Below are 22,756 nucleotides of genomic sequence, written 5' to 3' on the forward strand. Positions count from 1 at the left end.
TTTTCCAATCATATCACTTCACTATTCTCCACAATAATGGGTATTGTGGTTTCTACCCAAAACATTAAAAAGTTCAATAATTTTGTTTACATGGTGTTATTTCAAAACACTAACTAAAAATATATCATAAGTAAAAAGAAATACAAATATTTAAAAAATATATCATTATTAATTCAATATTAATCATTATTAATTCAATATTATTAATTTAATAATAGTAGTATTATTTGTTTATCCAAAAAATAATTTTAAACTTTAGATTACACATTTAATATATTTATAATTAAACACATCCAATATATATATATATATATATATATATAAATAAATAAATAAATAAAGTATCACTTAAAATTCTTATATACTTTTATATCAATAGCTTCTAATTTTGGATACTTCATGATGATGATATGATTAATTTTAATGACCAATATGGTATATCGGACATTAAGAAAGTAAGAGATTAAATGAGATTATGTGAGTAAAAGCATGGAAGTCTAAGAGAAAGTATTTTTCATCTTCAACCTTCTTACGATAGCAAAAGTGATAAACTCTTTCTTCCCCAAGATATTTTGGGAATTGACCATGGCCCAATTTCGCTTTGAAACTCATAAAAATTAGTTCTTATTTTAGCAATATTCATTTTCTTCTTAGCATTGGTGAAGTAAAAAAAATAGTTATCAAAATTAAAATCCATCCCTTCTTTATATCAATAACCTCTAACTTCAACCTTTAAAATAACATTCTCATATTCATTCATGATGTATCTCTCCTCATGACCTAGTGACCTAGCATGAGGAAAGAACATGGTGTGAATCTCTGGTAGTCATTGCCCTCACTCGAAAACAAAGAAATTGTATTGTGGCCTCTATATCTAACCCCGTGACCCTCTGGTGTATGTCAAAACCCACTTCCAGATTTGATAAGTGTATGGAAGGATCACTCTCGAATTGAATGGCAAAGCTCTTGAAGTGGAATCCAATAGGGACATTGAAGGTGCTAGTGATCCATATTGGCTCGGTTGATTGGCGTTCTAAGTTCGGTTTTACAATCGACACATCTATATATATATATATGACATTGATTCGAGGAGAGCGTGCCATACCACTTAATCCATGACATTTGATGTTTGTTGCTGGTATCACATCTTGATAGCCATCCATTCGCATGAGAATTTTCATTTTTCAAATATTTTGGAATCGATCAGAGAGGAATGAGGTTAAAAAAGTGACTTCATTTCTATCTGATATTTCTAAAATTGATAATCAAATTAAATTCAGAAATCGATGATCAAATCAAAATTAGAGCATTGTGATCACATTCTAAAGATTTGCATATGGTTTTTTCAAAGATATCCTTTATTTAGAATTTAAAAAAAAATTAATTAATTTTTTGCATATGGTTTTTTCAAAGATATCCTTTATTTAGAATTTAAAAAAAAATTAATTAATTTTATATTAATTCTAATGTATTTTAATTATTGTTATCATAATCATCATTTAATTTGTATTAATTAATAATAATAATAATAATAATATAATTTAGTTAGTTTTTATGAATTTTTAAATTTTAACAAAATGAGATATATTATGAAATAAATATTTTAATTTTTGTTGAATTAAAGCTTTTATGATCCATATTAAATTTAAGAAAAAAAATAAAAAAAATTGCTATTATCATATGATATAGAGGGAAAAAAAAAAATTTCTACCATTTTAATTTTTATTATAAATTAATATTTATAGAATTTCTTAATAATTTAATATTATAAAAATTTAACTTAAAAATTGAAATCAAATTATTTTTGGGATAGAATATAAACACAAAGAAAATTATTTAAGTTAATATATTAAAAAAAATGTATGTAAACCTTATGTTAACATATTAAAAGAAATGTTTGTGCACCACATAAGGTGTGAAGCTGTTTTATTTCAAACGGATTGAAGTTTTGAATGTCAGAGTCAAGATGATAAAAAGACGGTCTGAAGTTTTGAATATCAAAGTCGACGCTGATTTCAGATGGCGTTTTCGAAAGGCGGCGGATCGAGTTTTGTTCGCCTCCTTGGCTTGACCAGACCATTCCATTCTTCGGTGTTATACGAACATCAAAGGTAGACGAGATTATACAGTCGCCCCTCAAGTACTTACCCACGTTTTGTCAGACTCGCCCACCCCGCCTCTCCGCGTAACCACTCAATATATATATATTCAAGGAACATACAGTCTGCATATTGTTCTGATATTCATATTGCTATTGATATTGATTTTGGTGCATAGTTTTCTTCTTCTCTCATTTGTATTGATAGTTTTCTTCTTCTCTAATTTGTATTGGATTGGTTGCGTCGATATGGAAATGAGAATGGCAACACCACTTGCCATGTTGATTGCTATGGTTATGGGCGTGATGATTAGTGAAAGTTGCTCATGCAGACCCCTGAAATTGAAGTTCATATTGGGAGAAGTCGAAAACAGTAACCTTTATATTAATAATATTCAGATGGAGAACGGGTGGTTTGAATCCCTTCCAAGGGGTCCCGTGCCTCCCTCAGGCCCCTCCCAATGTAAGAACTACAGGCCTCCCCCTGGAAGCAAGGGAGGTTCGTGTCCAGTAAACGAGATTAATGCAGCGGGGATTCATAAATATCCAGTTTTAACAGATGGGTTGGTTGGAATTGTAAGAGCTGGTGATACCTTTGATCATTCCTTCAACCCTTCTATCAAACGGAGCAGTTCCCAGAATTAGAATGTATCAGTATTTTTAGATTTAAGATTTCTGCGAATAATTTTAGATCCATCGCATTCATATTGATGTTGATTTGGAGATTAAGTTTCGAACCCACAACTAAGGGTTATTATCCAGATACAAAGGTATGCATGAATGTAGCAGTACCAATCAGATAAAATGCCCAGAAAACAGATAACACATTTACTCTATGTAACCAGACAAAGGAAGATTTAACAACGGCGAAAGCCTTCCTGAACTGTGAAAACCAGAATGTTTCAGAGCAGATGCAGCTCTACTATGACAACGCAGGAACAAGACTGCGACAGCGTCCGCAGAAGAAAGTACTTACAATTTACACAAGCTTTTTGTATCATTTTCAGTTCTTGATAACCATGTCAAATTCATTCAGATGTTATTGTATTCTTTATTAATGCCACCGTCACTTTGATGCTTTTTAATGTAACTCTCCCAACGACTCATTAAATGAGAGCGGATGCTAATAACTTTGCGTCCAAATCTATCTATATATAATTTTGAAATCAAATTACAAAATAAAAAATTCACAATGTATCGTCTGCAATTTTTATTTTATACAAAATTGTAAGTTTAAGGAATATAATATGTTTTAAAAATATATAATTTTAAATTTTGATATGTTTTTTATTTTATAAACAAAAGAGTTCTAGATATAAATTTATATGATTAAATTACTATTATTATAATATTAAAAATCAAAATTATAAGTTAATTTATTAATATTGTATAAAATCAAAATTATAAATTTAAAAAAATATCAAAATTTATAATATATAATATTATATAGAGTCATTTAAAAGATTATCTATCCACAAATAAATAAGGAATATATATATATATATATATATATTTTATTATAAATATATTATATTATTAATATGAACCCATCTTAGTATATTTTAGTTAATTATAAATATCAATGTTATATATCTAAAAATGGAATAAAAAAAGATATTTGATATTATGATTATTGAGAAAGAATAAATAAAATTATATTATTATTATTAATATTTAGTTAATATTTTAAATATAAAATTATATATTATATTATTATATTTAGAAAAAATAAAAAAATTTACTTAATTTTTTTTTTTTTTAATTTATAATCATTTAATATAAATATGTGTAAATGTTTTTGAAATTATATAATAATATATGATAATTAAGTTTAGAGGTGTTTTACAATTTAGTATGGGGAGATGTTGTAGTACCCGTAAATGAATGTTAACATGCTCAATAAAAATTTAAGATAAAGGAGATATTGTAATATTTGTATTTGATTATAAACATTCAAATGTTAATACACAACAAAATTCAATGATTATGTAAGTTTGGAATTAGACAATTTTATATATATATATATAGTCCCAAGGGATTGTTTAGTTGGTCGAGTTCATGATGTTGGCCTTACTAGTTTGGCCGTCAGGTAGATCCCTTCTTTCCTTCATGAATATAAAGTCCACTAAAAAAATAAAAGAATTGAGGACTCATTTAAACAATTCTATCCAATTTTCCCTCCATGTAACAAATTTATTTGAATTATATATATATATATATATATATATATATATATATATATATATAATATTAATATTAGATTTAACATGAATATTGAATGGAATATTAGAGTTTAATTTTAATATATTTTTATGTTAATATTATTAGATTTAATACCTCCAAACTAATATAATACTAATACTAGGATTAATATATTATAATATATATTAATGCATTATAATATAATATTTTTTTTTTTTTTTTGCATGTGGTTCACGAACACCCTGCTCAGTGACCACGGAAAAATTTGGGCTAATCACCCCTTGGCCTACTGGCAAGACCCTATGACCTCCCGATGGCTAGGCACGTTTTTTGACCAACTGAGCTAACCATTGGGGCTTAATATAATATAGTATTATAATACAAAATATTAATATTATAATAAACTTAGTATTATAATATGTAAGGTTAAACATAATATTTTAATATTCAAAATTAAATTATTATATAATATTTAACATAATACTATATAATATATATTTGTCCTGGGTGAGAAACTCAATTCTTGATGGAAGTAATGTGAAATCTATGAAAATTGAGAGATCTGAGGTTCAAATCCTCTAGTTGTACCTAGTTTATGGAGAGGAGGATAGGATTTTAGTATAGATGTTGATTTCTAATCCTATTTTTTATTGCACTTTATGCATGGATTTCAATATAAATATTGATTTGTAATTCTATTTTATTGATTGGACTTGATACATTGATTTCATTGTAGATATTGATTTCTATTGTGATGTAGCTAGATGAAGATGTGCATTGCTTTCAAAGTAATTAGATTAATAGTATGTATTGATTTCAATATATGCACAAAGCAATATTTAAACCCTAAAGTATCTTTCTCATTTCCTTTCATATCTAGTTATTTAGTTTCATTTCTTAATTTTCATTAATTGAAATCTTATACTTACAATTAATATTAATTTTATATAATTATTTTCCCTCTTTAATGATTAAGGTTTCTTCTTTTTAATCCAATTGATTCTTCATTTTAATTTCCTTTGGATTCGGATGTGGTTTCTTCCTTTCTTTTTGGATTTTTATGTGGTTGCTTCCTTCTTCTTCTTTTTTAATGTCATCTCTCCATAATTTCAAACTTCCTTCTAAATCTCTTTCTCATATCCCTAAAATAATATATTATCATTTTTATTTTGAATATTTTTTCAAAATAAAATTTTTAATTACTATTTCAAAATTAAAAACCTATAAATCTATTCTCATTATATTTCTCTGCTCAATATATTATATCATGCTTTCAAATGCTCTCATGCCATCCTTATCATGTTTTCAAATGCTTTCATGCCATCCCTTATGGATCCCTATTTCTCATTAAATATTAGCATTATTTTTATAATTTATTCGGGTCGATCTCATGCCATCCCTCATGGATCCTTTTTTTTTGTAATCTACGGTAGGGCCTTTTCTATTATCAACAACCAGCAGAACTATGTACAAACATAGGTAACCTCCACCCGCCCCGAAGGGAAACCGGGTATGAAGGTCACCGAAAGTCAGATAATGCCAACTTAAAAACTAAGTAAGTGCAGTAACAAGTTTAAAACATAACCTTCAACCTACCAACAAACTATTGCTATATCCTTATCGACTATTGCATTCCATAAATTGTCCACAAAATTGATTATCTTGGTCCTAATTGATCAAATTTGAAAACACAACAAAAGCAAATCATTCTACCATGATCTCCAGTTTAACCTCTTCCTTGCTGTGCACCTTGGTTATCATCTTCAGCATGCTTTGGACATCCTCAAGTTTTTTGTCCTGTTTCAGGAGCACGAGGTGCAGGCTCTTCATTTCCTCTTTCAAGCTCGGGAACCCTTGCACTATCTCCATCATTTCTTCCACAACCTGTTCCATTGCTTTAGCTAGCAAACACTTCATCACCCAATACATATGCAGAGCCTGTTTATACTGGGAGAGGCATCCCCTGGTGTTCCCAGGGTCCGGCATAAGAGAGCACCAATCTTCCATCTCAGGATCAGAGGCCTCCTCCAGAACTCTATTTTCCAAATTCTCTATAATCCTTCTTATCTCCACGTTGGCCTCATTGTTGTACACGCGTTCAACATCTCTGGCCATCTGTTCCGTAGTTCGACGCCCTCTTTTCCGTTGATTAGAGGACTGAGTCTCAGGATCATAGCTCCCAGCTTGCCCGGTTCTCCCTCGACCCCTGCTACCTCTGCCCTTACCTCTTCTGGAAGGGTGACCACGGGTGTTACCCTGGCTTCCTTGGCCGACCTTGAACCTCCCTCTCCCCCTGCATTCATCCTTCCCATTCTTCATCTCTCCTTCTCTGTATATTCCATCTTCTTCCATCCCCTCCTGCTCCTTCCTCCTGATCCTCTCCTCGCTTTCTTTAAACCTCTGATGGTTATTAATCCCCTGAGAGCTGTCATCCTCCTGAGTCCTCTGCTTAACCATCTTCCTCATTCTTCTGCCATCCTCTTCACTGTTTACTCTTGCCTGCCTACCTCCCTTCGCCATAGTCACTTGCCCTTTTCGAAAACAGTAACCAGGAATTCTACGCCATGTATCAACAGCCTTCACCACCTTATAAGTCCTTAGTTTATTAGCATAGATATATTCATCTGCTCCCATTGATTTATTGCCACCTCTCCTGCATGCCACCAACTGATCGTTGCCGTTTCCCATCCCTTCTTTCGCCATAATTCGCTTGGTACCTTGTCTCGGGGTTCTCTCTTCTTTGTATGCTCTCTTTGCATCCTTTAAAATGATTTCCCAAGAGTGAGGCTTGTGATGACACACATTGCCCACCATCATTAATCTACACAGGGTCCTTTTCTCCACCCCGATCGGGGTCATCCCTCATGGATCCTTGTTTCTCATTAAATATTAGCATTATTTTTATAGTTTATTCGGGGGAGATCTCATGCCAATCCCTTATGGGTCCCTATTTCTCATTAAATATTAGCATTATTTTTATAATTTATTCGGGTCGATCTCCCTTATAAGTGGTCAATTTACCATTAAAATCTACTCTCACTTCTTTATATAGAGCTTGGCAACCTCTTCCAATCATATGGCTTTTGTTATTGTCCTGATATTAAGTGGAGTCTCCATTTTAAATATTGGATAATTCAATATATTTTATTATATAGTGTTATTTCAAAAACATTAATTAAGAATATATCATTTTATAAAATTATTAAAAGTAAATAAAAAAATATAAAAAATAAATTAAAAATAAATATTATTATTAATTTGACAATAATATTCTAATTTTTTTCATAATATCTGTATATAAAAAAATTAATATTAAAATTTAAATTATATAGTTAATACATTTATAATTAAACACCTTAGAATGAATATTAATATATTTTATAATTTAAAATATTACTTAAGACTTTCTTATAATTTTTATATCAATAGCTTCTAACCTTGGATACTTTATAGTCATTCTTATTTGAATTGTAATTTTAGAAATTGCTAAAAAAGTGATTAGAGATGCTCATCAAGAAACAATAGCCTGAAAAAATAAGTATGTACAAAGTTCTTATTAAAAAGAAGAAAAAGTCTTATATTATTAAGAGGTAAAAGCATCTTCTCCATCTTTCTAAATCTAAGCTTAGAAAATTTTGGAGGAATATACTTGTTTGAAAAGAAAAAGAAAATAACTTGATCCCTATGAACAACTAGGATACTTATATTAAGAATATTTATGGCTCTCCGAACGTCATGGCAAGCATCTTAAACATTCCTATAGAGGAGGATATTTTCTCCCTAGAAGACATGGAGTTCAAGATAAAGAAACTCACTAATGGGAAAGCGAGGGGTATTGAAAGATACCAAGCTGAAATTATCAAAATGGGAAGGTTTATTCTCACCCCTCATATTCACAAGCTACTCAATTTGGTAGTAAAGCAAGGCTTCCCTAAGCCTTGAACTCAAAACCTAATTGTGCCTATCTTTAGAAGTGGGGATAAAAATGTTCCCTCTAATTACAGGACCATTATGATCAGCCACTTCTTAGCCAAACTCTATGGGCTCATTTTGGAAAATAAGATTAGTGTATGGTTTTAAAGCCATGGTAAAAGAGCTAAATGGAAAGTTGGTGTTAGAAGACATCACTCAACTATGGATCATCTTGTCACTCTTAGTATTATTGTCGAGGAAGTTCGTAATAGTAAAACTGATTTTTCTTGTTATTTTGTTGACTTTAGAAAATCTTCTGACATAGCTCCTTTGGATAATTTATTGAAAATACTTGAAGAGATAATGGCTCCCCTTGATTTGAGGGTTGTTATGATCCGACTATATGAAAACATTATTTCCAAGCTTAAGGCCACTGAGGATTGCTCTAAAGAAATTAAATGCAATATTGGTGTTAAGCAAGGTTGTCCCTTATCCCTTAAACCCTTTTTGGCATTTACATTGATAATCTAGAAGCATATCTGGAATCTGGGATGCGTTGGCCCCAAATTCATTGGTATGATCATTAATATTCTCCTTTATGTTAACGATATCATTCTGTTAGGAAGAAGCTATGAAGATCTCGACAAACAACTTAAACTCCTCCATGATTTATGCTCTAAGATGGGTATGACGATTAATATCGACAAGATTATAGTCATGATAATTAAACCCAAAATTATCAACCACGATAATTTCATATATGATAACAATTACTTAGAGATGGTTTCTTTGTACAAATATTTAGGTATTGACATTCATAATTAACTCAACTGGAATTATAACATTGAGAAGAGGATTACTGTCGGTTGGAAAGCTTATTATGAGCTTGAAAATAATTGCAAGACCATTGAGCTTTAGGTTTGGAGTAAAAAATTGTTCCTCTTTGAGACTCTCGTTACCCCTATTATTATATATGGATGTGAGGTTTGGGGTTGCAGTATATCTAGATAATCATGGAGGAAGATTGAGTTGATCCAAAAGAAATTTATAACCTACAACCTCAAGATTAAAGGTAATACTCCCTATCATATCCTCTTGACTAAAGCTAGCATTTCCCCCATTGAAAGCATGGCTATGTTTCACTATCTAATGTATAAAAAGAAGCTTTACAACATGGAAACCAATAGGTTCCCCAAAATCTCTTCTAACTCTAGCCAAAATTTGCACCTCCGGCTCAAGCGCGGTTGGCATAAGGACTCCCCATCTTGACTTGATTATTAGGGATTAAAGAAGGGGATCATCTTAGAGAGTAAAGATAATATTAAAGATACTATTACTTCCAACTTTAAGGACAAATTGTGGGGTGCTAAGGAGCTAGAGGGGAAAAGGAAGCTAGAGTACTATAAGGAGGTGATCAACCCCTTGTGGGGTTCTAGGGATCTAGAGGGTAAAAGGAAGCTAAGGTACTATAAGGAGGGGATCAACCTCACTCTTGCTAAAAATAATAATCTCTTTGTATTGACCAATGCTAAGAATAAAATGAGCATTGCAAAGATAAGAACTAACTCCCATGTGCTTGAAGTGAAACAAGGGGTTGTTCTATCCCCAAAACACCCTGCAATGAAAGAATCTATCAATTGTGCGATATTAAGAGGGTTGAAGATGAAAAACACTTTCTCTTGTATTGCATGGCTTTTACATGCATTCTCATTTCCAAAACATCTACCACAATACCAACCTTATTGAATTGTTTGGCCAACAAAACTATAATGATCTCAAAACGCTCCTTTCCCTCTCTTTTATCATAGAAATAAAATATTAAAAAGTGTTAACCAATCTCTTTCTCTCTTAAGGTCGGATAGACCTCATTGATCTCAATGGACATTAATCATCATCATATATCAATATCCTTGAACCTCGGCCTTTGAGGTAAAATTCTCAAATGAATTCATGATGTATCTCTCCTTGTGGCCTAGCAACCTAGCATGAAGAATGAACTAGGTGCGAATCTTTGATCCTCGTTGCCCTCACTCGAAAAAAGGAAGCTCTATTATGGCCTCTATATCCCACTTCCATATTTGTCAAGTGTAAGAATGATTCGTCTCGAAGTGAATGGAAAAACTCTCGAAGTGGAATCTAATAGACATGATACGAGGACAACATGCCATAGCACTTAATCCATGACATTTGTTGTTTGCCACTGCCACATCTTTATAGGCATTCTTATTTGAATTGTCATTTTGGATATTTTGGAATTAGTGAGAGACAAATAAGGTTAAATGATTGATCTCATTTTTGTCTGATGTTTCCAAAATTGATGATCAAATTAGATAATTCAAAGCATTGTGATCACATCCAAAGGACTGCATGCGGTTTTTTCAAAGATCTTCGTACTTGCAAAAGGTGGACACACAGAGTTCAAAGATTTTTTTTTTGAGGTGACCGAGTTATAATTACTTTATGCTATTTAGAGTTTTAGTTGGAAAAAAAAACTTGAGTATGAAAAAAACATATATTCAACATTTTTTAATAAAACAATATTTTTTTTTAAGTTTAATTATAATTAATTTATTAAGTTTGTAAAAATATGTTTATTGATTTTTTTTAGATTTTTTGTTTTTAATTTAAATCATAAAAATCAATTATAATTAAATTTTAAAAATCATTTCGCATTATTACCACCATTATTCTTCTTTTGTTTTTTCAAATATGACTCCAAGTAATTATAACTTGGTCACCTAAAAAAAGGTTTAAACTTTTTGGAGATCTTTGAAAAAATAATATGCAATCCTTAGGATGTGATCACAATGATCTGAATTTAATTTGATTATCGATTTCTGAACTTAATTTGATTATCAATTTTGGAATTAAACCATTCAAGTTTGTGAATTATAGCTTCAATGGTATCATAGGAAGAAAAAGTTGAAAGATTCGTGATCCATCGCTGGTCTACAATGTTGCTAGCTGCAATTAAGAGAGTCGTGAAAGACCCAAACCCTAGCCGTCTTTTGCCGAAATCAAGCCACCGTTTTCACTTTTCCTTGAAGGAGAGAATTCGTTGACCGTATTTCTGCTACCACTGTGCGCTGAGGAGAGTCATCATCTCTCCAAACCATAGGCACACCAAGCGCTAGATAAAGATGACGGCCATCCCTACCCGCTCTCGTGAGCTGTAATCTGTTGGAAATACCAACTGTAGCTGTTGTAAAGTCATCGCCATAGTAGTTGTCGTCTCCAAGGGAATCAACTGTTTGATGGGAAGAAACCCTAGACGCTATTCAAAGGAGAATTGTGGAAAGTCTTTTATTATTTCATTTATTAGTATTACATAGATTACGAGTGTGTCATGTGTGGTTGTTGTAGGGAGCCACTACCACTCGGTTTGGGATAATTACTATTTGAAATCAATGCACTCCATTTGGACTAATTACAGTTTGAAATCAATTCATGACCAGAGGGAAAAAGTCATATAGTTTACAGTTAGAAAGTTGGCTAAGCTTTTTGTAAATTTAAAGTACTGTTATGTAATTTGAAATCAGTGCATGATCCATGGGAAAAAGTCTCACATGCTCTAAAAATAAAAAGTTGTATAAGACTTTTGTAAGTTTAAAGTAATGTTTTGTAATTGCACGTATAAATATAGCTAAAAAGTTGTGTAAGCTTTTTACAAGTTTAAAGTAATATTTTGTAGTTACACTTTTAGGTGGAGGTCTGTAAAGTATATTTTGAGGTTACAAATTTTGATTTTTGGTGCTTTGAGTTAGTTTTTATTGTTTTTTTGTTTTTTATTTAAGGTTTTGTTATTAATTATTATTTTATTTCATTTTTAAATGAAAATTAGATTATAGGATTTTGTGTTAAATGGAATTTAAGAAGTTTAAAAGTAGGTAGTTTATGAGGTTATGATTTAAGATGAGAAAGATAGGTTCATAGAAAATGAAAAGAATGATGCAAAATATTGTTTCTCATGTTAGCATTCTTCAAAATTATAGTAAAAAATAGCTTAGGTCCATCTTAAATTTGGATCTACCAAGCACCACCAGTGATCAAATCTCTTTTCACTCCAAAGGAGGTTTTCACCTCAATAGATTTGATCTCTCTCAACACTTGGTATATAAGAGTTAGACATATAGGTATATTATATATTTATACACACCATTTACAAAACTTGTCAAAACCTGGAGCACAAAAATCACTTGGTAGATAAGAGTTAGACATATAGGTATATTATATATTTATACACACCATTTACAAAACTTGTCAAAACCTGGAGCACAAAAATCACCAATGGTATATTGACTATTTTAACTCAATTTTATTTTAATTATTAATTTTGTTTTTTTTTTTTTATATATATTTTTATTTATTTTCCTCATGTGATTTCACTGAGTCAAATTGTTTATGGGATAAGACATTATGACATCTCAACAAAAGCTTTGTATATTCGAGAAATGACCTATAATGAAAAGGAAGCAACACCAATTAACATCGAGCTAAATCACAAAATGTTGGAACTATTGAAGAAGTGATTGTTGTAACAGGTAGAGGATATTGACATTGTAGAAATAATTCGAGAAGTTATGAAAAATCCTACTGAAGCAAAAGAACATAAACAAGATGGATAGTACAAATATTCTTAACACTGTAAAAATGTTTGTTATAGAAATTGGGAAATGAAAATGTGGAATTGTATGAGATTTAGAGGATGATCATGGTCAAGAATTTCAAGCCCATTATGTACATAAATATGTAGATAATGAAATTGAAACTACTTTTGTAGAAGTAGAAAAATGTAAGGAGAACCTAGAGATGGAAGTTGTTGAAGAGATGAATGAGGTTGTAGTGAATGTTGAATTTGATTATGATGTTGAATTAGCAATACTTGAGGAATGATCCATAAATCCCAATTATGATGGAGATGAAAGTGGGTAGAAAAGCTACCATAACTACAATAATATAAATAATATGAAAAATGAAAGTAACCATAAGAGTTGTTGAAGATGTTATAGTAGTGAAAGAGGGCATTAAAGAAAATGAAGATGTTATTTCTATAGTACAAAGTTTGATAGAAATGTTAAATCATCAATAGCTATAGTAGAAGCAAATATAAAAGAAGAATTAGATGAGGAAGACAAAGATGATAGGAATTATTCGAGAAGAAGACCAAAATAAAGTTGATGTTGAAAAAGAAGAAAAAGTATGCATAATATAAATTTAAAGCTAAAGAGAGAGAAAGAAAAAACGTAGAGTATAGAGCTCTATAAGCACCAACATGCAAAATTAAATAAGGTAAGATAAGTTATTTGAATTTATTTGAAGTATTGTAACCCTCAAACATAGACCACTAGATTGCAAAAATTAATGAGGCAAAATAACTTTTTTTGAGTTGACTTCAAGTGTTGTAAAGATTGCAACGTATAGAGGCATTATCGAAGGTAAAGTTATAATGGTCAGTATTAAATTATGAATAGTTATAACTAAAGGGGAGTATTTGAATATTATAATTATTTCCATTAATTATGCATGTAGATGTATGTATGAGGTGGATATAAAGAGTATCAATTCAGTTATGTTTGAAAAGCTAGAGAATCTCTCCCATAAAATCTCTTGCTATTTAAAACACCTTCATAAACTTGAAGCTATTGAATTATCCAAGTTTCTCACTAGTAGCTTGCTATACATTTATATTTCACTTATATATATATTAGATACTTCTCCTTATTCAGATCTTTTAAAGTAACTTGGTCTGTAAAAATGTTAAAGTATGAATGATTAAAATTAAACTATCTTTAAAGTATTACAAACAAGTGTAAAGGAAATTAATGAAGTTGTAATTAAAATAAATTTAGAAGATTGAGATGAGAAGAGAAAACAGAAATGACAAACATGTGATAAAGGAGTTTGTCCAGTGTGGACCATGTCTCTAGGTCCTACCTCCGAGGAATTGGCCTCTTTTATTAATCATGTGCTAAGCATTAACACACTTTGTTACATCAATGTGGTATTCAATATGGTACAGGAAACATACAAAATTATTGCTAAAGCAGTGGTGTTTGTAAACCACTTTCCTTCCTTCCTACTGCAAAAAAAACAGGCTCAACAACACCCTATCTATAAATTGCACCCAAATTAAAAATAAATCCTTCAAAACCTACAACGAAAATTAATCTCTCTAGTACCAGGAAGTGGTTTAAAAATACCACTCAAAGCCTCCTTCAGTTTCTGCAAATTTGAGCTCTGAAAACACTTTGTTTACAAAATAATAACACGAACTTAAATTCTACTTGATAAGGCTCAACTCTATCAATAATTTAAAAATTGAATGTCCTCACTCTTTGGAAAAAAATTAATATATAAAACTTTAGGGGCTTGACAGACCCGAGCTAGAACCCACGTGTTGTGGGCCCTATCCCGCATTGGGCATATGGAAAGGTTTTAATATATAAATGTTTCGTTATAATAAAAAATTGTTTTCAACCCCATTAGAACAAATCCAATGAAATTACAATTCGTCCATTTAAAACACAGTTGTGTTGCATTCATTTAAATTGTGGTCGGCATGTTTGTTTAATAATAGTTCCGATCCTTACGACCCGTGGCACATTTATTTTCAAATAAACTATTTTGATGTGTTGTTGGGTTTGGCTTGTAATATTACATAATCGTGTGACTATATTGCAAATATTTAGGTCATCCCATCGTCATTGTCTCTGGCATGACCCATACATAACTCAACATATGATGTTTTGGTTGGCATAGGGTCCTTGGTTTATTATTGTAAAAATATTTAAATATGTTGATTTATTCTAGTAAGTAATGGAACCCCACCAACTTTAAATATAACAATTACACAATTTTTTACAATTGTCACCCTTGGCCTAACTGCTAGGTCGTTAGCCTGATCCATATTTATGCAGGAACAAGATGAAATACAAATTTAAACAGAAATGTGGAGTTACAGTGAAAACTGAACTAAAAATTGTTTATGTGAAAAATGGAAATAAACTAGCTCAGGTGTTGGTAGCTCACCTTTGAGAAGAGTTGCGATGGCTACATGCCTTTGGAGCTATGTTATAATTTGGCTCGGAGGCCTTTTTATTATTAAGAAGCAATGTAAAATCCTAAACATCTGAACACCTAACACTAGGAGAAGAAGCGCCAAAATTTTATGGACCCTGTTGGCATTAGTTGGAATGCCAACTTTTCGGGGTCGTAATTTGGGCATGTGATCTTTGTTTGGCATGCACAATACCTCATTAGAAATATCTATGCAAGGACAAAAAAATTTCTTAAAAAACCCATTCCTTATGATCTATGGGCTGCTTGGCACATTTTCCAGAAAAACGTCATCTAGGGCCTCAAAAAATATTTGAAAGTTCAGGACCCAAAAAATTACCAAAAATAGAAAGTTGTGGTAAAATTAAAGAAACTGAAAGGAAACAATGTTGGGCGTCCAAGTGGAATATGTGTGTGGCCCCCAATATCCACCCACAGCCTTGGTGATCGTGCAAGGCTTGTATTGGAGTGGTCAAAGATTTTTATGGACTCTGACAAGGAATTCCTTTAGTAAATGTAACCACACTTTGTCGCCCACCTAAAACTTATGTGGCACTCGAGGTTGATCATGCCATTGTGTGTACTTGGAATTGGCTTTATCCAATATGTTGTGAAGCTACTAGTGGATGTGTTGAATGCATTCAATAAATTTACTAGTTTTATCAGCCTCAGACTGAACATGGGCAGATTCTTTCTATGTAGTTGCAAAAAGTATTGCAACATCAACAGGACATAATGGTTGAAATCTCAGGACCACTTGAAAAGGGTAGTGGCCCATTGAGCTATGGAGGGCTCTATTATAACTATGTTGCACATAGGGAAGACTCCCATCCCATGTTTTCGAATGCTTATAGTTGTACATGTGTAGTATGTGCACATTCATCCTGTTGACAACCTTTTTCTAGCCATCATTTTGTGGCTAGAATGCAATCAACTTAGAGAGCTTGGTGTCCAACAATGACCAAAGGCTCGACTAGAATGTGCTCAGGAACCTATTATCCTAATCTGGTGTAATGGTCTATGAGATCTTGGAATGTACCTGCACTTGTTCAAAGAAGACTTTGGCAATGGCTTCCATTGTGATACTCTTCTTACAAGTAGCCAATATGGACATCTTAGAAAATTTGTTGAAAACCACAAATACATAGTTGTTTCCATGCTTGGTAGAAGGAAAGACCAGCCACATAGTCCATGGAGATGGATTCTAAAGGTCATCCAAGAGTAGGAGGAGGTGTATATAGGCCTTGCTTCTTAATGGTTGGCTTTGGAATGGCACAGGCAGTGTAGGATATGATATATTTTCCAGCATCATGTCAGAGATTTGGCCAACAAAAATATGTTTGCGGTACTGCCATTGAAGTTTCCTGTGACCTGAATATAGTGCGCCTCCCAAATCATCTTGGCACTCTCACTTGAAGGAACACAAAGGTGTCCCAGGTGGCATAACAGTGCGTCCCGGAGGTGGAAATATGTAACCGACTTGCCATCCATCAGCATCTGGTATGTGGTGGAAAATTCTAGATCATTTTTGTAAATTTGTGGCCATCCAAAAGTTGCTTGCAGACAAGAGTTGAGAATAGTGGCTAGTGCCACAACCAGTGGTCAACTAAGGCAATCTGAAACATTATTGGTGCTTCCTTTCTTGTACTTAATGTTCAAACTAAATTGTTCCAAATATGTGGACCATTTCTGATGGCGATAATTTTGCAACTTCCCTTGTGTTTGTATAAACTAAAGATTTTGGTGATTCGTGTTTATGATTGTCTCCTTCCCCATAATGTAATCTTTCCACTGTTGGGAAGCCTGCATGAAAGAATACATCTCTTTATTGTAGGTTGGGTATTTATGAATTGTATCAGAGAGTGTCTCACTATGATAGGCCATTGGATGTCCTTGATGGGTGAGAATTGAACCAATAGCATAGTCAGAGGCATTTTCCTTAATTTCAAATGGTTGTTGCAGGTATAGTAATGTGAGAACCTTTGCAAAGCAAAATATGTGCTTCATGTCAATGAACACATTCTATTGGGACTTAGACTAGAAAGATTTTGCTTTCACTCCACCATTAGTAACATGACTCAAAGGCTAAGTGATATGAGAAAATCCTAACACAAGCCTTCGATAGAAATTGACAAAGCCTAGACGAAGCTATGTTAGAGTGGTTGGGGCTAGCCAATCCTGAATGACTTGGATCTTAGCCAAATCCACATGCACGCCTTTCTCATCAATGTCGTAACCAATATTTCGGACCTAGTTCATGTCAAAGGCGCATTTCTCCAAATTGGCACATTGTTTGTGTTGTCACATGGTTTGAAGGACTCACTGAATGTGTTGCAAGTGCTCTTCCAAACTCTTGTTGAATATGAGGACGTCGTTCAAAAATAAAACCATGAACAATAAGGTGAAGGGTCACGTGATGTCATCCATCACCATCATAAACTTTGTAGGCGAATTTGTCAACCTGAAAGGCATGACCAACCACTCAAAAAGGCCTTTCTTAAATTTGAAGGTGGTTTTCAATACATCTATGGGTTTTATTGGAACTTGGTGATAACCAGACTTCAAATTAATATTATTGAAGTACTTGGCCCCCTTGAGTTGGTCAAGACAATTAGTGGGATTGGATATTTGTTCCTGACAATTATTTTATTTAATGCCTGATAATCAATGCAAAGTCTTTAGGTCTCATTATTCTTCTGTACGAGTAAAATTGGGCTCCCACAAGGTGAGGAACTAGGTCAGATGTGCCAATTTTTGTAGCAAATCCAAGATATGTCACTTGATTTCTTCATTTTCCAAATGAGATCAGCAGTATATCGGCTGATTGGGTGGAGGTTCTTTGCAAGTTATAACAACCAAATGTTTGATCTGACAGTGCAAACATACCCCTATGGGTGGGGAGAAGATGTCCCTATATTCTTCCATGACATTATCCACCTACTTCTGTTGCATGGAGGAATCTTACATAGGCCAAATAGGTAGATCTTTTGAATCTCATTTGAATGAACATATTGCTGACATTATTGATAATTATATCTTGAAATATCCCTCATTAAACACTCGTTTAAATCTAAACATCTCATAAGCTTTAATGAAGCCAAAATCCTGGTCTCTGCTCCTTTCCATTCCACCTCCCTTATTCCTAAAGTCCTTTAAATTGAAAAGAACTTGATTGACTTGAATAGGGAGGATGCCTATAAACTTATTGATTATTTGAAACCCCTAATAAACCTTCTTAATCACTAATTCACCCTCCCTCGATTGGACTTTGTGGGCCCTACCCCTTCCCCCTCTCCTTGTCTATTTGTCATTTTTTTATTTTTATTTTTTATTTTTATATTATATTATTTTGAATTGCTCTAGTTGTGTCATATTACCCCCCTCCTCCTTTATTCTAGCTTGTTCCTCCATTTTCCCCCCCTTCTGCTTAAACCCCAACGTCTCCCATCCTTTGTTTCATTTCTAGTTGTTCAGTTTCTTTTCTTAGTTATCATTGGTTGAGATCTTATGCTTTCAATTAATATTAATTTTATATAATTATTTTCCCTCCTTAAATTAAGGTTTCCTCTTTTTTATCCAATTAATTGATCCTTTTAATTTCCTTCAAATTGTTATGTGTTTTCTTCCTTTTTCAGCTAACCTCTCTCCATAATTTCAACATTCCTTTTAAATATCTTCCTCATATCCATAAATTAATATATTAGAATTCTAAATCTTGAATACCTTTTCATAATTAAATTCTAAATTATTATTTCAAAATTAAAAACTCATAAATCTATTGTTGTTATATTTCTCCTCTCATTATATTATATCCTTCTTTCGAATGCCCTCATACCATCCGTTATGGATCCTTATATCTTATTAAATGTATTAATATAATGGCATTAGCATTATTTTTATAATTTATTGTGGTCAACCTCTCTTAAACCTTGAAAATTAGTAACTATTAACTTACTCTTATAAATGGTTAATTTACTATTAAAAGCTACTCTCACTTTTTTATATCGATTTTGGCAACCTCTTCCAATCATACTATTGTCCGTTATTGTTGCTCTCACTTTTTTATATCAGTTTTGGCAACCTCTTCCAATCATACTATTGACCTTAATTGTTGGTGGATCATTGAAAGATACTCTCACTTTTTTATATAGGTATTGTGAGTCGCTACCTCTTCCAACCATACTACTTTATTATTCTCCATAATGATAGCTAAATTTTCCACCCTAAACATTAAACAACTCATCAATTTTAATTACATGGTGCTACTCCAAAACATTAATTAAAAATATATTATTTTATAACATTTAAAAATAAGTAGAAAGCATACAAATATTTTGAAAAAATATGATTATTAATTCAATACTATTCATTCAACAATAATATTTTAACTTTATATCATAATATAATATAATATTATATATTTATATATATATATATATATATGACTTTGAAGCTATTGTTATAAAAGTATAGGAGTCTTAAGTAATACTATATATATAGTTTTTAAGACTTTTCCATTACTTAAGATTTTCTTATACTTTTATATCAATTTCTTCGAATTTCATGATGGTGGTGGTGGAGGAGGAGCTTCAAAAAGTAAGAATTTAATCAATATTATGTGAGTAAGAGCGTGGAAGTCTAAAAAAAATGTTTTTCATCTTTAACTATTTTAGTATCACAAAGTGACATAATCTTCCTAAGATATTTTGGTAATTGACCAATACCCAATTTTACTTTGAATCTCATGAGAATTAGTTTTTATCTTAACAATGTTAATTTTCTTTTTAACACTAAGTCAAAAAATAATTTTAATTATCAAAATTCAGATTAATCACCTCCCTATATCAATAAACTCAAACCTCAACCTTTGAAGTAACATTCTCATATGCATTCATGATGTATCTCTCCTTATGACTTAGCGAACTAGGATAAGGAAAGAACTAGGTGCAAATCTCTAATCGTCATTGCCCTCACTTGAAAAAGAAAGTTGTATTGTAGCCTCTATAGCTAACCCCATGACCCTATGGTGCATGTGAAATCCCACTTCCAAATTTTTTAAGTGTTTGGAACGATGAGTCTCCAGGTGAATGAAAAAGTTGTCGAAGTGGAATCCAATAAACATGATTGGAGGACAGCATGCTATACCATTTAATCCATGACATTTAATGTTTGTTGCTAGTATCACATTTTGATAGCCATTTTTATTTGAATTTTCATTTTAGAAATATTTTGGAATCTATTGGAGAGAAATAAGGTTTAAAAACTGATCTCATTTTTATATGATATTTCTAAAATTGATAATCAAATTAAGTTCAAAAACAGATGATCAAATCAAATTCAGAGTATTGTGATCATGTCGTAAAGATTGCATATAGTTTTTTTCCAAAGATCTCCATCTCACTTAGTATTTCAAAAATTCTGAGTTAACTTCTTTTAATTCTTTTTCCTTAAAAGACTATAGATCACATTGATTTTAATATACATTAATCATTATTATCCTATTAAATTATAATAATAATAAAATTATAATTTAATTAGTTTTTATGATTTTTTAAATTTTAGCTACTTGAAATATATTTTAAAATAAATATTTTAATTTCTATTATAAATGGATATTAGTATAATATTTCTGATGAATAGGGTAGAAATTTAACTTAAAATTGAAAGTCCAATTATATTGGCAATAAAAAATAAACCCAAACGTATTAAAAGAAATGTGTGTGCACCACATAAGGTGTGAGAGCTGCTTTATTTCAAATGGGCTGAAGTTTTGAATGTCATGATGAAAAAGACGGGCTGAAGTTTTGAATGTCAAAGTCGACGTTGCTTTCAGATGGAGTTTTACTAACTGCGGCGGATTACGTTTTGTTCGCCTCCCTTGCTTGACCAAACCATTCCATTCCAATGAAGGTGTTATACGAACGTCAAAGGTAGACCAGATTATACAGTCACCCCTCAAGTACTTACCCACATTTTGTCAGACTCGGCCACCCCGCCTCTCCGCGTGACCACTCCATATATACATGCAAGGAACATACAGTCTTCCTATTGTTCTGATATTCATATTGCTATTGATATTCATATTGTTGCGTAGTTTTCTTTTCTATCATTGCATTGATAGTTTTCTTCTTCTCTAATTTGTATTGGATTGGTTGCGTCGATATGGAAATGAGAATGGCAACACGATTGGCCATATTGATGGCTATGGTTATGGGGTTGATAATTAGTGAAAGTTGCGCATGGAGGCCGCTGAAATTGAAGTTCATATTGGGAGAAGTCGAAAACAGTAACCATTACATTAATAGTATTCAGATGGAGAATGGGTGGTTCGAATCCCTTCCAAGGGGTCTCGTGCCTCCGTCAGGCCCCTCCCAATGTAAAAACTACAGGCCTCCCCCTGGAAGCAAGGGAGGTTCATGTCCAGTAAACAAGATTAATGCAGCGGGGATTCATAAATATCCAGTTTTAACAGATGGGTCCGTCGAAATTGTAAGAGCTGGTGATACCTCTGGTCATTCCTTCAACCAGTTTATCAAACGGAGGAGTTCCCAGAATTAGAATTACATGGTGCAAGAATTACCAGTACCAATTAGATAAAACACCCAGAAAACAGATAACATATATACTCTATGTAACTAGACAAAAGGAAGATTTAACAACGGCGAAAGCCAGCCTGAACTGTGAAGGTGTTATACGAATATCAAGGGTAGACCAGATTATACATTTGCCCCTCAAGTACTTACCATTCCATTCCAATGAAGCTGTTATACGAATATCAAAGGTAGACCAAATTATACATTCGCCCCTCAAGTACTTACCCACGTTTTGTCAGACTCGACGACCCCGCCTCTCCGCGTAACCACTCCATATATATATGCAAGGAACATACAGTCTGCAAAGATACTGCATACTATTCTGATATTCATATTGCTATTCATATTGATATTGGGGCATAGTTGTCTTCTTCTATCATTTGTATTGATAGTTTTCTTCTTCTGTAATTTGTACTGGATTGGTTGCGTCGATATGGAAATGAGAATGCCAACACGACTTGCCGTGTTGATTGCTATGGTTATGGGCGTGATGATTAGTGAAGGTTGCTCATGCAGACCCCTGAAATTGAAGTTCATATTGGGAGAAGTCGAAAACAGTAACCATTATATTAATAATATTCAGATGGAGAACGGGTGGTTTGAATCCCTTCCAAGGGGTCCTGTGCCTCCGTCAGGCCCCTCCCAATGTAAAAGCTACAGGCCTCCCCCTGGAAGCAAGGGAGGTTCGTGTCCAGTAAACGAGATTAATGCAGCTGGGATTCATAAATATATATGTATACACACTATTTATAAAACTTGTCAAAGAAACTTGGAGTACAGAAATCATATTGACTATTTTACCTCAATTTTATTTTAATTATTAGTTTATCATATTGACTATTTTACCTCAATTTTATTTTAATTATTAATTTTTTTTATTTTATATTTTTATTTA

The 22,756-nt window shown here is 32.3% G+C and overlaps 2 protein-coding genes across 2 annotated transcripts; both read left to right on the forward strand.

The window, feature by feature from the left end:
• The first annotated feature begins 2,259 nt into the window (after window positions 1-2,259).
• On the forward strand, window positions 2,260-3,144 carry LOC149150553 (uncharacterized). Its single transcript, XM_089445732.1, has one exon. It carries the CDS (start codon window positions 2,348-2,350, stop codon window positions 2,741-2,743), a length of 396 nt encoding a protein of 131 aa, XP_089301858.1. The 5' UTR covers window positions 2,260-2,347; the 3' UTR covers window positions 2,744-3,144.
• An 18,293-nt stretch (window positions 3,145-21,437) lies between these two features.
• Window positions 21,438-21,991, forward strand: LOC149150554 (uncharacterized). The gene has a single exon (XM_089439494.1). It carries the CDS (start codon window positions 21,443-21,445, stop codon window positions 21,824-21,826), a length of 384 nt encoding a protein of 127 aa, XP_089295620.1. The 5' UTR covers window positions 21,438-21,442; the 3' UTR covers window positions 21,827-21,991.
• Window positions 21,992-22,756: the final 765 nt, after the last annotated feature.

Source organism: Pinus tabuliformis, chromosome 9 (assembly GCF_031772625.1).
Source record: "Pinus tabuliformis cultivar Carrire ecotype Pingquan chromosome 9, CPIR1, whole genome shotgun sequence".
In the NCBI taxonomy this organism is placed as follows: Eukaryota; Viridiplantae; Streptophyta; class Pinopsida; order Pinales; family Pinaceae; genus Pinus; species Pinus tabuliformis.

Excerpts from the sequence above, each read along its gene's own strand:
- LOC149150553 (XM_089445732.1), top strand. The coding sequence starts at position 2,348 with ATGGAAATGAGAATGGCAACACCACTTGCCATGTTGATTGCTATGGTT.
- LOC149150554 (XM_089439494.1), top strand. The coding sequence starts at position 21,443 with ATGGCAACACGATTGGCCATATTGATGGCTATGGTTATGGGGTTGATA.